This window comes from Hippichthys cyanospilos, chromosome 16 (genome assembly GCF_059441005.1).
Source record: "Hippichthys cyanospilos isolate Australia breed blue-spotted pipefish chromosome 16, RoL_Hcya_1.0, whole genome shotgun sequence".
NCBI lineage: Eukaryota > Metazoa > Chordata > Actinopteri > Syngnathiformes > Syngnathidae > Hippichthys > Hippichthys cyanospilos.
Genome location: NC_142384.1, coordinates 4,127,137 through 4,144,871, shown reverse-complemented (window position 1 = coordinate 4,144,871; position 17,735 = coordinate 4,127,137). Strand labels below are relative to the sequence as shown.

General features: G+C 38.2%; 1 protein-coding gene across 4 annotated transcripts in view; it reads right to left on the bottom strand.

The window, feature by feature from the left end:
* The window catches only part of hoxb3a (homeobox B3a), a 40,806-nt gene that overhangs the window by 6,183 nt on the left and 16,888 nt on the right, over positions 1–17,735 (bottom strand). For 3 of the 4 annotated variants that reach the window (XM_088436907.1, XM_088436910.1, XM_088436909.1), the window contains exons 1-2: positions 8,387–8,410; positions 5,132–5,823 (exon numbers count right to left, since the gene is read on the bottom strand). In XM_088436907.1, coding sequence (XP_088293033.1) covers positions 5,132–5,702 — 571 coding nt within the window. In that variant the 5' untranslated portion in view covers positions 5,703–5,823; positions 8,387–8,410. Of the gene's footprint in view, positions 1–5,131; positions 5,824–8,386; positions 8,411–17,735 lie in introns of those variants that run through there. The other variant, XM_088436908.1, reaches the window with a different exon arrangement.

The following is a 17,735-nucleotide window of genomic DNA, read 5'->3' as shown; positions in this document are numbered from 1 at the left end:
AATTGTGTTGTTTATGTCCCTAACCCAGGGCCTCCTCCTGCTGGAGACGATGTCACTAAAGCAACTGACCCAAAATCAACAGTTAATGACTCAGAAGTGACCCATATTCAACAGGAAATGGCCAAAAGAAGCCTTAACAATTAAAGAAAGTGATGTAAATTGAACAGGAAGTGACCTCAAAGTGCCGCACAACCAAGAGGACCAAATATGAAGAGGAAGTAACTTGATTTGCCTAAACTTCAACAAGAAATGACACAAAATGAACAGGAAGTGACCCATAAGTTGACCTGATTCAACAGGGAGTGATTGAACGAACAGAAAATGACCCAGATGTGCCCCAAATTGAACAGGTATTGGCTCAGCAGGTCTCCAGAATAATTAGGAAGTGATCCAACTTTAACAGGAAGTAACCCAGAAGTGCCAAAAAAATCAACAGGAAGAAACCCCCTTTAAAGAAGAAAAAGTTAAATGACCCACATTGCACAGAATATAACACAGAAGTGCTTCAAAAATGAACAGGAAGTATCCCAAATCAAACAGCTAGTGACTCAGAAGTACCCAAAATAAACACAAAGTAGCCAATTTGAACAAGAAGTGGGCCCAAGGAGACAAAAATCAATGCAAAGTGACCTCAAATGACCAGGAATGGTGATCCAGAAGTCAGACCCAGAAGCCTCAGAAACAACAGAAAGTGACTCAACCTTAACAGGAAGTGACCAAGAAGTACCCTAAAATCAACAGGAAGTAACCCCATTTGAGCAAGAAGTGGCCCCCAAGGAAAGACCAAATGAACAGGAAGTGACGATAAGTATCACAAATTGAAAAACTTGAAAAAAAGGTGACTTGGAAATGCCCCGTAATGAACAGTACATTACCCATATTGCACAGAAAGTGATACAGAAGTGGTTAAAAAAAAGGAACAGGAAGTGCCCCAAAACAGGAGACACTAGGGATTACCCCCCCCCCCCAAAAAAAAAACAAAAACAAAACAAAACAAAAAAAAAAAACAAGAAAATACACACATTGAAAAGAAAGCACCCAGGAATGTCCAAAAATGAACATAAAGTGACACAAATTGAAACAGAAGTCGTCCGGATCCGTCCATTGCATCCATCCATTTTCTCAAGCTGCTAATCCTCACTAGGGTTGCTGGTTTGCTGATGCCTATCCCAGCAACAAAATTTAGAAGTTCAAATTTGGGCTATTTTACTTTGTAACATCTTCATATTTCGACCTATTCAAACTCTTTGGATATTAAACCAGATTATCGTTACGATGTCTGGTGAATGCAGCATGCATACTATGGTGTCACAGAGAGACTAATACTTCGGAAGCATAAGGCGAGCGAGCGTGTGAGTGAATACAAATACAATTGGCCCTTGGTTTTATTGCATGATAGCGTTGAACCTCCAAAACCTTGGGAAATATGTCAAAACTATTTAGTTACCCAAGGCTTGTGCATGAAGAAAATGAAAACACAACAGCGGGACAGCTATCCTAGCACACAAGAATTGACAAGAGGCAACAACGCAACGCATGCAGCTTGCCATCTGCGGTATCGGAAAGCCACAGTCTAGGTAAATTCTTCTTGTATTGTGATGTTTTTGCTGGCGTTTTCTTTTGTGTTTGGTGGGTGAACTTAAATGTGTAGACTAACTCATCATTGTGACTCTCAAAATAATCGTCATAAATCAACCCCCACCACGCCCCCTTCTTTTCCTTCTCCTTTTATTTACGATTGGTAAACAAACCATCTATTTAATTTTTTGTTTTTATTTGAGATTGACGTACAAATCAGAAACAAAGTGAGCTGCACACAAGATTTAAGCTGACATCCAAAATGTGATTTGATTTACAACAGCGAACGTTTTACTCCTTCGCTTTCCGTAGCTAAAAGAAACATTACTGCCCCCATCGGAGTGACACTACCCATGTAATATAAACAGCACTTATTTTACCTATGAAAATATTCAAACAAATGTTGGTACTATAAAGTACGCGGTTCGGCAGAGCAGTGGTTAGCACGTCCGCCTCACAGTTTAGGGACCCGAGTTCAAATCCACCTTCTTAAGAGTAGTTTTCATGTTCTCCCCGAGCCTGGGTGGGTTCCCTTGATGCACTCCGGCCTTCTCCCACACTCCAAAAACATGCATGGGATGTGTATTGGACATACTAAATTTTCCTTAGGTGTGATTGGATGCATAGATGGTTTTGTCTCTGTGGGCCCTGCAATTGGCTAGAAACCAGTTCAGAGTGTCCCACACCTACTGCTCGAAGTCAGCTGGAATCGGCACCAGCAACCCTTGTGAGGATAAGCGGCTATAGAAAATGGATGGATGGATCAGACTAAGGCTTCTCAGTTAATTAAATTTTGCCAAGCCCCCCCAGGAAAGAGAAAACTTTTCGTGTCCCCCCCATGCGATGCACCAACTATAAATAAGATTATTATCTATAAAAAATGTATAAGTTTACCTAAACCTGTATCCTTTTAACTGTCCATTTTTACAGCATTTATATGCATTACAGCTTAGTCTAAAACAGAAGAAAAAAAACAAGTGCATCAAAGTGCCTGAAAATGTAAAAAAAAAAAAAAAAATAAATCTTATTTTCTTGCAATTACACTTGACGTGACAAAAACAAAGCCTTTTCCCTGGGGTCATTTGCACTTCTGCTAGCATCACCTCATGCCTTCCCCGGGCGGCCCGCCCCAATATTTGAAAAGCACTGATTTATGTTAACGTATTTTTCAAACTATAAAGCGCACTGGATCAGCCCAATTGATTATAAAGTGCAATCTCAATGAACACGTCTACAGTATGTTTGAAAAGTTCCATCTACATAGTGTACTGATAATCAGGTGCATTACTGCACAGTAAAGGTACCACACACTTACAGTGTCAGAAAAGGATAGCGAGATATATAAGAACACTAATTCTAGAATAGTGAGTGAACTTGGACAAACCTGGCCCGACTGGAAGTGGACATGCCACTCAACACGGAAGGCAAAATGCTGCATGAATTGAGCCACTCTTTGTCTAATGCAGGGTTAGGCAACCCCGTTCCTCGAGAGCTGTATACCTGCATGTTTTTCATGTCTCGCTCCCACATCACACCTGATTCAAATAATCAGCTCATCAGCAAGCTCTGCAGGCACCTGTTAACAAACCTTATCATTTGAATCAGGTGTTATAGAAGGGAGACGTCGAACACAGTAGTACCGCTCTACAACGGAATCATATTTGTAGCCAGAGATTTTTCACAACGGGGGACTTTTCACTATCGCAAATCCATCTCGTAGATTGTGTTGTGCAAACTGCAATCTGACTGAAGTTAAAAACAAAACCATCCAACAGTGAAGAAAAGAACTACATTTTGTTACCTGTATTTATACATGTGTAATGACAAATCTAATCTAATCTCATCTCATCTCATCTCATCTCATCTAAGATAAAAAAAAAGAAAGAAATAGCCAAATCTGCCATACGCGTTCATTTTCATACTTAAAACAATTTCTTGCATAATGTCTTTTACTTTGCTTCATCCAGCTTTCATCTTCATTACTTTGATCCTGTCTTAAAGTGTTGGCTTGGTTTAAGATCCCACACATCAAAATGAGGTTATTTCTGCAACCACACCCCTCTGCGCAGAGTCCAGGCGGAACAGATATTCCGCAACACAAATCTTTCGGAATTTTTTTAAGACATACATCATGGTGGAAGAACTATTGTTTATAAAAGTTGGCCAAAAAAACTAATAAACAAAAACAAACAAAAAAAAATTTGATTCGTCTGTAAAGGAACAGCGTGATCTAACTACTGTAAACAATTTCTGGCGAGCACCACAATGGGGAAAGATGAGAAATCTGTTTAGATCGTTTGAATTGACTGGGATTTTCTACCTCTGTTATAGAGTAGTATTTTTTGTATGCTGTAAAATCGTAAAATGGTACTGCCACCTATAGTATGGGAGAATATGGTCTGACTGCTGGGGGAAAGACACTCGGGAGTATAAAAAGCTGCAAGACGTGCGCTAATGCATTAAGTATAAACCAAGCTAGACTTTTCCTGCAGGTTTGTTTTCACCGTAGTGAATTTCTGTGCAACGCAAATGCAGAAAAGAAAAATCATATTATACAACAGGGGGGAAGAGGGAAAGGCTTCAATGCATGTTTTTTTTCACAATGGGGTTTTTTTTTTGCACATGCAGGTTTCGCTGTAGATTAATTTGACAGTACATGCAGTATAAAAGCTCTCTCTCTAGGACCGGAAATGCCTACCCCTGCTCAAATGTGACATTGACTAGCTGCTTTCATGTTTTGTTCTAAAGGTGCATGCATATGTCCAACTTTTAAGTCATCCCATTAATGTTTTCTCATTCCTGTTTTGTGGAGCTGACTTTCATGCTCTGATCTAAAAACTAAATTCAGTTACTCATTAACTGTGCTGTTTTTTTTTCCCCTGTGTGCTTGTTCTTACTCAATGTGAGTCTACGAGAGTCATGTGCTGTACTCAATTGTAAAAGTCATCTTACTTGCGTTTAATTTTTGCTGCATTTTTATATGGATACTATGCAGACAGAGTATAGTATTCTCTTATGTTAGTTGTCACTATTTAATAACAGTGGCAGTTATTAAGTGACAAAAGCCCTGTAACTCGCTGTGGGCAGCTAAATTACATCTTGGCCAGAAAGACAAATCCCCTGCAGCAACAACAGGTGCAACAGAATGAATATAGGCGCAAATTGTGTAGAGGTGGCTTAAATTTACATGTAGTTTATTTAATTACCGAATTACTTGAATGATAATGCTGAATGCAAGAGGGGGACATATTTCAGGAGCGTTTTGATTAACATGTTAACATGCTCGTGCAAAACAACAAATGTATGATATTTGTAAATAAAATTCATACGGTGATAAATTATGTTCATATTCCAAACATGTTAGAATCTGTTATTAGAGTTGATATAGCATTAAAGAATCAAAAGGAAATGTGGTAAAGGAGGTGAAATGGGAGGAAAAAAAAGTAGCTGAGTGACATTTTAGGAGGTATAATGAAAGTAGTATTGGGATAGAAGATAACCAATTCGTTGGTTTATAGCTTGGTGGAGTGTAAAAAGGATAAGTTAAACACACCGTTGCCCGAGTTGTTGCTGGGTGAACAATTTTTCTGCTTGGTTGCCTGGCGCGACTCTTTCATCCAGGGAAATATCTGCTTAGCCAACGCTGGGTTGGAGGGCAACGAAGAGGAGGAGGAAGTAGAGGATGACGTAGAGGAGGAAGAATTTGATGACCTATTGGGGCCTGATTTGGAGACTGACGAGGCGCTAGCGCTGCCCCCTGGCTGCTGAGCCACGGTACTACTATCGCTTGGATTGGGGGCCGCCGGCGGCGACACTTGGGAGCCAATGTGGTGCTCAGGAGGCAGGGTGGGCCTCACGTAGCTGGCATTCTGCTCCTTGTTTTTTTCTAGCTGTTGCTGCTGGTGGAGCCCACCGCCACCTCCCAGTGTCTGCAAAGAGCACGCAGATCTGTGGTAAGAGTCAACATCCAGATGGGTTGCCGACTGGTAGGCGGGCTGATGATGAGAGCCTGGGACTTCATAGTCCTCAAATCCATTAGCAGGCGCAGTTGCTGCTCCCTGCACCTGATAAGACGCGTAACCACCAAAAAGAGTTGAGTTGTCGTAGTATGTTGTCTTCTGCATGTCTTAGAAATGCGGCAATGTCTTCTTTAGCTCCGGCCCTTGTTGAGAACCACAGCCGGAAGACCATTTGGCAGCAGGGGTCACGTGACGGTGTCTCGCGAATGGCCCCCTGCAATCTGACCTAAAAGGTTAAGAAAAACAGAAACAAGAAATGAGAGAGATAAATCCATCTTCTGCCACTGAAAGGCGCCATGACATGAATAGAAACCGGCGCTTTTCTTCCCTCACCTCCTGCCCCCCTCCCTTCTGAGCCTGAGCACAGGCTGCAGATGCTCTTACGGTGGGGGCATGAGGAGGGCAGATCCTCTTTCTTTACACATGCACACACACACACACACACACACACACACACACACACACGCGCACACACGCACACACAAAAGAAACGCACACAGACAAACAAACACACGCGCGCACATACTGTACTGAGGCTGCAACTGCATTTTAAAATGGGGTAATATTAATGCATGAGCAACGAGTAAAATGTAATCTGGTACTTGTGAAATTACATTGTAATAACCTTAGCAGGAAAATAAAAAGTGCATTTTCATACCAGCCAAGTACATTTAAAAAGAAAAATCCTGTGTGCGTTTGTTTTTTTTTCCGTAATAAAGAGACCACTAATTTGCGAGGAGGCATTTTCTTGCATTACTTTTGTTGCTTGCAAATAGTACATCTCTGTGTTTTCTTTCAGTAAAGGTATATCCTATAGCACCTCTGTTGTTATTCATAATGATCGTGACATTTTATTTAATGCCGTCAGTAAATTGGTCACTCTAGGCTGGGTTCTAACATGACTAATGCGGGTAGCCTATTTCTGTCAGTGTAGTATTGGATTTGTGGCTTTCCTCTTGTCTCATTGCTGCTAATTTAAAGGTTGTCACTGTCACTCTTACACTTAATTTAACATAAATATATTCACACGTGTTTCCAATTTTGTACTGCGACCTCCAAATTATCATGATTATTTTTCTGTTATAAAAAGGTTATGAAGATGCTAGCAATTTAGATAGATAGATAGATAGATAGATAGATAGATAGATAGATAGATAGATAGATAGATAGATAGATAGATAGATAGATAGATAGATAGATAGATAGATAGATAGATAGATAGATAGATAGATAGATAGATAGATAGATAGATAGATAGATAGATAGATAGATAGATAGATAGGTAGGTAGATTTTGTTAATCATTATCTATATAATTACCATTTAAACAGGAGATAGAGGCGCGTTGCTAATGAGAGTACTCTCTTTAAAATTAAGGGTGCACTGAATAATACAGACTCTGCATGGACTTCAATGCAAGTCTTTGTTCATTTTCATAAAAAAAAAAAAAAAAAAAAAAAAAAAACCGAGTCTGATGAATATGACAAAGTTTCTGTGAATGAATGATATATAATTCGTATTTAAATAAACAGCCAATACATTTTAAATCTAATGAAAAATAAATAAGTTCAGATGTACAAAAATTGCAAAAAAACAAAACAAAACGAAAAGCATTATGAAAATAAATGGACGAATATATATTTCACCAGTTTAAACCTCACACATTTTATCATTAATATTTGAATGTTTTTTCTTTTTCCATTTTAAACCAAGATGACACAGTCCAGCCCCTCTCTAGCTCTCAGCACGTCACACATGTCGGCCATTTATCTTCCGCCAGACAAGCCGGAATCCTAATTATTTACTCTAAGGAATAGTCGCAAAGCAAAGAGGGGGTAGAGGAAAAGACAGGAGCGAGACCATGGCAGTGAGGGTAGGGGGACTGTTCTTAACTCATAGCGGTTAAACATGACGCGTAATATCCATGCTTGTAAGGGATCCAGCTCAATACAATCACCAACTTCCTCGGACGTCTCCCAGAATACTGCATTCCCAACGACCCAATCACCCAAACACAAACAAGAGTAAAGGGGATGAAGAGGTCGGCCTTGGTATCCAGTGACTGCTTCATCCTGTCATATAAAATTACAAATGGCGCCTGCTGGACAAAACGTACAAACAGGGTGAACGGAAGCCGATATATTATTATTATTATTTTTTTACAATATGAAATGCCTACAAGACAGAAAAATAAACTGGGTATTTCCATTTCCGGAAACTGCAATATTCTGCGGATGAGAATTGTTCTGATGTGGTATGGTATATTGAAGGGTCAAAGAAAAAAAACGTATTTCTGGGGAAAACGTTATGTAGAACAATAACTAAATTAATTCAATAATAAGTAAATGGGGACACTTAAAGTTACATTATGAATTTCATGAATCATCAAAGGTCAAGATGCCAGCAATCTGATTGGCCTTTCTATCTTTCTGTTAAAAAAAAAAAAAATCACAGGAAGTATAAAGGAAGTGGAAGATAAAAAACGAAAAGAGAGAAAGAAATGGCATGCAGAATAAAGTGTGTGTGTGTGTGTGTGTGTGTGTGTGTGTGTGTGTTTGTATGTGTGTGTGTGTGTGGGAGGGGGTCTGAACGGGAAGGGGGGGGGGTAGCAAGCTATAATACAGTTTAAAGCAAAGTGAACTCTTGTTGAACCTGCACTGAAGTCACACGGGTCGTAAACAACCGCGCCAGCCCCAAACTGCACTATATGCGCAAATACACAATATTTCTGCTTTGTTGATGGAGCTTTTGCATCCGAGCCTGGCCTGCACCCTGGAGGGACACGCTTACCTTTATTAGCACCGGTGATCCCGGTATAATCCCGACAGGACCCAGCAAGATGGCATCACAGAGTCGTCGTCACTGGGACATATCATTAATCATGCTAAAATCATGAAATGAATGATGAAACCTGGCGTTTCCTGGTCCTCCTCTATTTCCTGCGCAAGCTGCTCCAGTGTTTCTTCGCCAAGAGGGCAGCTCTTTGCAGCCTCCGCCGCCGCCGCCGCCGCTACCACAACACCACCACCACCACCACCACCTCCTGGCGCCAGCGGCCGCGGAGGGCGGCAAAGCCGAGCGCCGTGGGACATGAACGGTCAGCGGAAGCGAGAAGTGGACAAATTCAAGACTACCGTCACAGGTGGAATATGCGGACAGGGTCCGATTGCCTACCGACGGGCTATAGCTAAGCTGAACGAGCTTACCGGGAGGACGCCTGCTGCCTGCTGGAGACCCCCGCCCCCCACCCCGCTCCCCTCCACTCCACCACCAGCTATTTGCCTGCTTGCCTGCCTGCCTGCACGCCGCTGGCTGATAACAATGGCCTCAAATCTCTTTCTTTTTCTATCGCTCATCGGACTTACAGCGCAGACAGATAGCGCCAAAAGAACACATATTTTGAGACCGTTAATTCTTCCAACTGTTATGGTTTCTCCCGTCTTGGTTCGGTCCCCTTTCTCCTGGATATGCTGCAGGTTTCAATGCATTCGTGTGTTACATCTGTGGTCCCGACGAAAAAGCAGAAAAAAACCGCTTTAGTGGTAAAATACCTGTCAACCTTATTTACATATTAGTGTTGACCCAACACTCAGTGTTGCTCACACATAGTGTAAATTCACACCCGTGCAAAATGTAGTGTGATTTCACCTAAATTCAGGAACAAATCTATCATTCTTTTTTGATGAAATATCCCGTTACAGTACAAACATTACAAAGAAAATTATGAGGCTCAATGCCAAAACAATCTGTGATAATGTTAGAATCACTCCCCTGAACCTGAATTAACAAGGCTCTTTGCAAGTAACGATGATTTGCACATGGCCGTTTAGTGCAAACTCGCAATTGAATGCATCAAAAAACAACAAACGACTTCATCTACCAAAGTCTGCACAACGTGTTACAGAACAACGCCCGCAATTGAACAAATTCACAGGAATACTCAATCTTAGCCATTTTCAGGAGTAAAATGTTAGTATTTACTCTTTTCGCCATTAAGAGAAAAAACATTAAAAAAAATGCCCCTTGCTGACGACAAAAATTAGCCTATCACGATGTACTCAAAGTTCAAGTAGCAACCACATACGACTCAGCTTGCGAACATTACATAACCACATCTAGAAAACGGGTCAGCGCGATTGGCGTAACTGAGCCTTCATTTTAAGTTATTTTAATTTTCGGTCGACAGAAAGTGGCAAAATGTGATATTAAAGGTGTTAATCCTCGTGAAAAATTATGCAGTTATCAAATCAATGTTTGACATTTTTATTACTGCCGAAAAATCCTTAATACGTTCACTATCCCTTTAATACCGAGTTAAATACCAGCCGTCAGTTAAATTAATTCATTTTTGATATTTTTTTCTTCCATTTTGCGAAGGTGACAAAAATAGTAGAGCCATAAGACAATACTGAGTACTAAAGAGACCAACATATTTTACAGTGTCGCTTTGCGTTAACTATATGTATTTTATATTTATCGCATGTTGTGCAACTCTTGACTTTAATGTTTGCCTTTTAGCAATCACGTGACATTTTCTTACTTTGCATTTCTGCAGGACGTTTATCCAGCCATCCATCAGGCGCCATTTTCTTTAACGTTTATTCTGTTCAGGACTGCTTGGGGTGCAACCTCCCATCTGCAATTTGGTCGAAAGGCTACTACACCCTGGGCTGGTCACCAGTCAATCACAAAACTCCAAGAGACAGACATTCAGACCATCACCGAGTGGTAACATCATCTTCTACTGAACACTCAGGGGACAACCGTGCAAACATGAGTCAGCTCGAATATGGAAATAAGATTGAACATCGTTTAACACAGGGGTTCTAAACGTGAGATCCGCGGACCCCCGGGGGTCCTTAAGCTGACTGCAGGGGGTCAGTGAAATCATTTCAGTATATATATATATATATATATATATATATATATATATATATATATATATATATGTGTGTGTGTGTGTGTGTGTGTGTGTGTGTGTGTGTTTGTTTGTGTTGGTTTCATGTTATCACATATTCAATTTTGAAAGCATTCGTTACTCTTCAATAAGGCATTCGATTTAACAGAATTAACCCATTCAGTGTCAGGGATGTATTTTCACAGGTTTTGAAGAGCCCCGACATTCAATACCAGATATATATCTATACCGATTTAATACTTAAGTTGCTGAAAATTTATGGCCTTAAAGGGACACTGTATAAGATTCAGACCTTTTTTCATAAAAAATGATAAAATTACATAATTCAAATAAAAAAAAAAACTTGCAAACAAATGTGTTCTTAACGACCAACAATGTGTTTTAAACATATTAGTAGGTCTAGTTGTCATTAAATAATATTACAAGGGGGGTGGCACTTAGGAGGTGGCCATGTTTGTTATACCTTTACGGAGAATGGTAAATGCAGCACCTCCTGCTGTCCGTATTGAAAAACTGTCAAATCTTACACAGTGTTCTTTTAATGTACAAAAGTATCGATTGTCCGGACTGTTAAAAAACGTGAATGAGTTATTGTATTTTTAAAACCGTAAACATTTTAAATTTGTAAAACTGAGTTTTGTGTCGACAATTGTTTGCTCACGAGGCGATGAAGCCAGCAAAGCGAAAGTGACTGACTACTCTAGTTACTCAGATGTGAATATGTGTATATATATATATATATATATATATATATATATATATATATATATATATATATATATATATATATATGTGTGTGTGTTTTTGACTAAAGTTATATTGGCCCAATTTGTTATAAGGAGGCGTGCAATTTGCTATTTTTATTTAATTTAATAATGGTAATAATTTTGACGTTAAAATTTCGTTTTGTGTTTCTGCAAATATTTGCAATGGGGTTTTTTGCAAAATATGCTTTGTAAAAGGGGGCCCTGACTCCCCCAAAAAGTTAGACCCTTGGTTTAGCACAACCACAACTCGACCGCATCATCTGACTTTAAATGCATATTTACATTGGTTGCTGGAAGCTAAACCAGAGGAATTAGTTACGTAGGTGGAAAAAGGTGGGAGCCGAGAATGTGCCAGTCTTAACGTTTTAATTCAACCGTTTGTCAGTGAAGGATAAGACCACGTTACTCATTAACAAAACCTACAATCAGCATTTATCCACAACGCGCAACGGCGTGTGGGAGAGACTTACATCCTGGTGTACTGCTTGTGAAAGCACGCCATTGATACTGAAGAATGTCGTTACATTTATTTATTTATTTATTTATTTATTTATTTATTTATTTATTTATTTTCTTATTTCGGACAATTGAAGACGATTAGAGTCCCGGATGCAACAATTCAGCTTGCCTATAAATAAATGTGCCCCTCCAAGGACCCCGCAAAAAAGAGATGTGGCGATCTGTTCGATGTATATTTACGATTGCTAAAAAAGCATACTGGCGCTCAAACTTTCTTAGCACGATACTTGAGCTCTTATTTTAAAGATATGATCACGGAGCTGAAAGGTCAGTCTTATTGGCATGCACTACTGGGTTATAATTAACGACTTTATGGTATAGTTGCAAAGGACTGCGTTTTTTTCAAGAGATTTTGTATCATATTTATAGTTGTACCATACAATGAAATTCTTATTATGTTCACTTTCCCGAGCAGCGGACGAGATTCCATAGTTGAGCAATATATAAATAGCAATAAATAGCAAAAAACAACAAACAGAGACAATGGTGCTAATAATGTTGTGCAGAATATATAATGTAGTGCAAAAATAAAAGTAATTAAGTAATAAAAAATAAAGTTGCTTTCATCAGACAACTGATGAACACACTCATTTCCTGTTGAATTTGTAGCTATCAAAGTCAGGCTATGAATTAGCACAGTTTAGGCATTGCCTTATTTGCACACAGGCAAACGTTTTGAGACATATTTTTGCCCGTTAACTACTTTATAATTGGATGAATGTGTGGTAAATGTATTGGAAACATTTAATGTGGAAAGTATTTATTTAGCAAGATTTTTATAATCGGGCTTTACATATACGACAGCTTGATATATAGTGAAAAAATTCTCGGACTTTCCTCATTTCTTCTTTTTTTAACATCCATCCAACATTTCTCAATCTTGCTGTGCATAACGTAAATGGCTTACATACTTGCAGACATTTACATCCGCAAAGGATGAACTTTGAGAACAGCAAATTACAGAGTGAAACTCACCAAGAGAGTTAACTCTATGTCCCGGTATTATGATGAAAATGGGCAGCCTCCACAAATCTCCTGAAAACTGTGTTGGCGACAGAGCGTTGGAGGGATAGAGAAAAGAGAAGAACATACATAGTATCATAAGCTCTTGAAAATCGAATACTGAACAGAAACCTATGGTGGACTCTAATGGACAGGTATCTCGACCTTAAATAATTCTCTATGGTCATATAGCGTTACATAGCAACATGAGCATGTACATTATGCTGCACGAAGAAGCACTGAAATGGACTTTATTGATTGTGGTCATTGTATTAATTACATGAAACAAGTAGTGACGAATCTTTTGGTCTTGGAATATATATATATATATATATATATATATATATATATATATATATATATATATATATATATATATATATATATATATATATATATGAGAGGGGGAGGGAATGATGATAGATAGATAGATAGATAGATAGATAGATAGATAGATAGATAGATAGATAGATAGATAGATAGATAGATTTATCAATTGATTTATCGATTGATGATTTTCGTCCATCATGGCATTATGAAATCACAAGCGGAATAAACATGAACAACAGTGATTTATAAGTTTTTTTAAACTCCAGACGTTATGAGTCATGAATTTACGTACTCTGAAAAAAAACGGTGCACTTTTCGAAGCGGGCATGCATTCACAGAGCCTATCTGAATATTGTCGCCATCGCTTGGGGTTCGATACAGACAAGAGGACAAATTCGTATTTGATGTCCGTTAGCTTTGATTTTTTTTTTGTAAAACATAAAAATAAAGCATAAAACTTCACTGAAAAGCAATCATATTGTTGTAAATTGTGTACAAACGTGGATTGATTGTGCAATCGCTTCCGGGATTATATAAAAGTAATTGTATGAATTCGCAGTTCTACTGTGCGCTCCTAAGAACTTCTCAAAAGCGATAAACCAAAAGCAAGGCTCTAAATTCCTTCATGGTAGCACCACGATACAACTTCAGCAAGTCTCTATAACCGCCACTGTTAAATTATTTTTTATTCCCGCCCACAAACTCACGCACAGCTCTGCCTGTCGTCCATCTCCATCACGTCATCAACCGGATTTTTCTCACAATGTGTCCCCAAATTTGGAGACACGGAACAAGCAATGCGACTGGATTAGTCAAAACCTATCCAGAAAGTGATCGAGGCCCTAAAAGCCACCTAGCATGAAGTCAAGACAAAGAGGCCGCCTCCACAGTCACAGGACAGCTGATGGGCCAAGATTTGAACAAAATAGGAGACGACTTCTGATTGCCTATTCAATAAATAATAGCTTTTGTTACTGAAATAATTATAGATACATATATACGTATTTTCTTATAACTTCTTACAGGTTGTGAGTCATGTGATCATTTTCCCCTATGTATTGCGTAAAACATTCAAAATCGAAGTTTTTTTTTTCTTTTGTAAAAATAACTTGGTTGGGACTCAATTATTTTGTTTAGTGTCCTTTAATTTTCTTCAGCCAGTCTCACAAAGATAAAGGAAAAAAGAAGTGTACATAGTGTACATAGTGTAGAGCGCGTTGCGTTATTGCGCATTTAATTTTGGTGCACCTCCATTTAAAGATTTATTTTCCCTCCAACGATCAAGTCCATTCGAAAATTTGGTAGATGTACCATGAGGTTGACAGACTGGGGCGGGCCCAAACCTGACCGGCCTAAAGCGAAATATTTTTGTTTAATTTTATTTTGTTTCTGAGCGTTAATGATTTTAATATTAGGGATGGGGTATAGGACAAGATAAGGCCCTTGTCCAACCTACTTGTTTGGTTGTCAAGTTATCTTTTATTTAGGCGGTTTCCACCCTTGGAAGAAATAAATTTACATTACTCAATAAGAGAGATATTTCATTTTCATGAACAAGTAATTATCGGAATAATACATTTGGAAATGTACAAAAACCTAGCCTAACAAAATAAATAATTTAACCGATGACCCAGGAGCCTTTGCTTGTTTTGCCTCGGCTTGGGCAGTAACGTTTATTTTCTAATTATTTAGCATACTCCTCTTGATTATTTTGTTGCTCATATTAATTTTAAAATGAGTGTCATTTTTCTGTATTACTTGATATTTGGAGGTAATATTGTAAAAAGAATGAGTTTTAAGATAGAATATTGAAAGTGAATTGTCAAGCGAGTTTTAGCGTCCCCTAGTGTCCGGCGCCCTCAGACAACGAAAGCCTCAATTGGAAGTGACGACAAGCCTTCCATTTTGATACATTTCATCCCCTTCCTTCTCCCTGTGGTGTGGACGACACACAAGGACGTGTTTGAAATTTCTTTTCAAAAGTCATGTGCACAGCGACTGCATCTCACGACTGCATCTCTCTGGCCCTTTCGTCATTTTGTTCCACTACTTTTGGTTGTAACTCAAACCTGTCGAAAAGTTATAGATAAAATGTCTTAGCAAAATACTTAACACTGAAAAACCTTATGTTTTTTTTAATTAAGTTTTATCAATGCACAGATTACAAGGGAAGGCTGGATTGACTACTGTATATTTTGCGTTATAAGGCGCACCCAAAAGCCTTCAATTTTCTCAAGAGCTGACAGTGTGCCTTATAGTTGGATGTGCCTTATACAGCACATAAAGTGTGAGTTTTCATTTTTGAGGGATAAAGAAATAAAATAACTTAATCGCCATGTCAATTCTTGAATTTTTACCTCTGGATTTCAGTTATAAATGTGTTTTTTTACAATTAAAGTTTAACAACACTCTGTTTGAAAATTTGATATGCTACACATGCTCCAATTTTGAAGCAATTGATATAGGGAAAAGGCACATAAACATAATGTTTTTGTATTTTTTTTTAATTTGATAAAATCCAGAAACTGTTTTTAAATCAAGAAAGAATGTATTTGAAGATTTTTGATTGCAACATGGTTAAAAATTTTAAGTTTAAAAATTAATTGAACTAGAATTGTTGTCTTTGAAGCTTTTGATTTGTCTTAACATTGATCTAAACAGTCTTTCAATATAACCAAGGAGTATTTTTCCCCATTCTTCAGATAGTACTTTCCACAAATCATCTTTATTCTTATGATGATCTATTATTAAGTTTGACTGACTCCTCTGATTGTTTTATTGGTATTCTCTTTAACGCTGCTCCATCTAGTGGATGCATAATGCAACCCCAGAAACTACTGTAGCTTCTATTCTATGCGCCCTATAATGCATGTACATGGAAAATAGAGGGAAAAACGTGCCACAAATTAAGAAATTTGTTTTCAAACATTGAAAAGAAAAGCTGTAAAACCTGTATTATTAACAACAGCAGAACAGAAGGTTCCTAGAAGGGCCAAAATTGTGTTTGTGCTAATATTCTATTTTGCTGATAATATCAATGGTGTATCGATCAACTGGAAAATTATAACATTATCAGCGATTACTGATTGTACATAACATTCAAAATAACCCTAACCTGGATTCATCCATCTGATAAACTGTGTAACGTCTAATATTCAACAGTGTTAGTATTTTGTTTAAGTTTCAAGGTACAAGCTGCAAGTTGGGCCTAAACCTCATAACTCACATTTTTGTTCAATTCATATTTTTTCTGAAATCTATACTTTGTCATTCCACACTTTTGGCTGTCATTTTCACATTATAGTTTTGAAAAGGACTTGCAGAGTCAAACAAACTAGCATATAACATATTCAACACCAGTGATATACAGTAAATACTACTTTCAAGTAGACTCAAAATTTGTAAACATTTGGAAAGTAAATTGGTCAATTACCAAGTGTTCTATTTTTACAACAGGCACAAATGTTGCAGAATGTTTGGAGGCGTTTTAAGCGGAAATTTTGCTTCAAAAACGGTCAGTTTTTGGTATTGGTTGGCATGATATGCACATATTATTATGTACAGTATTTTGCGTTTTTGCAAAAATCCATGCATATGACCAGAGCATTATGGCAACAGATAGTAGGCAAACAGATGCGGCAAGCCAGAAACCCATGCACCTATAAGAAGATAGAACCCCATGTGTCAACAGAAAAACTACAATTATTCTTGCTTTCTCCAATACAACTATTCATATACACTGTAAAACAATGTAGTTCTATCTAGTTCATTTCACTTGCTCATTGAACACACCCTAAAGAGATCATTTTTGATATTGAATTAGGCTGTTGTAGTGCTCTAAAGCAAAACGTACCTTACTTAATTGAACTATTCAAATTCTATGCAAGATCTTTGCACATTGACGTCACTTGGCATTGTCAGTTAACTGTAGAAAAAGAGAATAGAAAAACAGCGGAAGGAGGAGTTTTTCAAAACAAGAAGAAGTTCCCATCTGTAACTTTGACACTTTTCGTAAATTGTTTTTCTGAAATATAAAGTGATTTGTCTTTTTTTGTCTGAAATGCAATTTTTTTTTCTCAATTGGCTGTTCAAAGAACTGTTTTGACTCGGTTTGCAAAGATATGTCAACATCAGGAGCCACAAACAGTTTATTACATCTGAAATGAAGATGTTACAATAATTATGGTAATGGAGCTAGGGGGAAGGTGGAAGCGGACAGAATTAGTTGGGTGTTAACAGTCAGAGGAATTGCTTGCAGCAGCTTTTGTTAACCAAGGTCATACCAAATTATTTTAATTAAAAGAATCAAGCATACCGAACCAATGTCTGAATTAATCCACGCTCACAAAGAGGGCCATCATTGCACTATATAGCACAATATGTTTTCTGTAATCTATATTGTGTACCTGTATTTGTCTGAATTGTGTATCTATTTGTCTGTATTTGGTACATGCAGCATCCACTTCAGCCTGTGGCAAAGCGAAAATATATGAACAAATCCAATGGCCGGCATGTCAGATTGCTCGTAAGGCGAATGGTCTGTGTGTAAGTGGGGGACAAAAAACTCCGCGGACCACGCTCGTAAGTCGAAATGTTCGTAAGA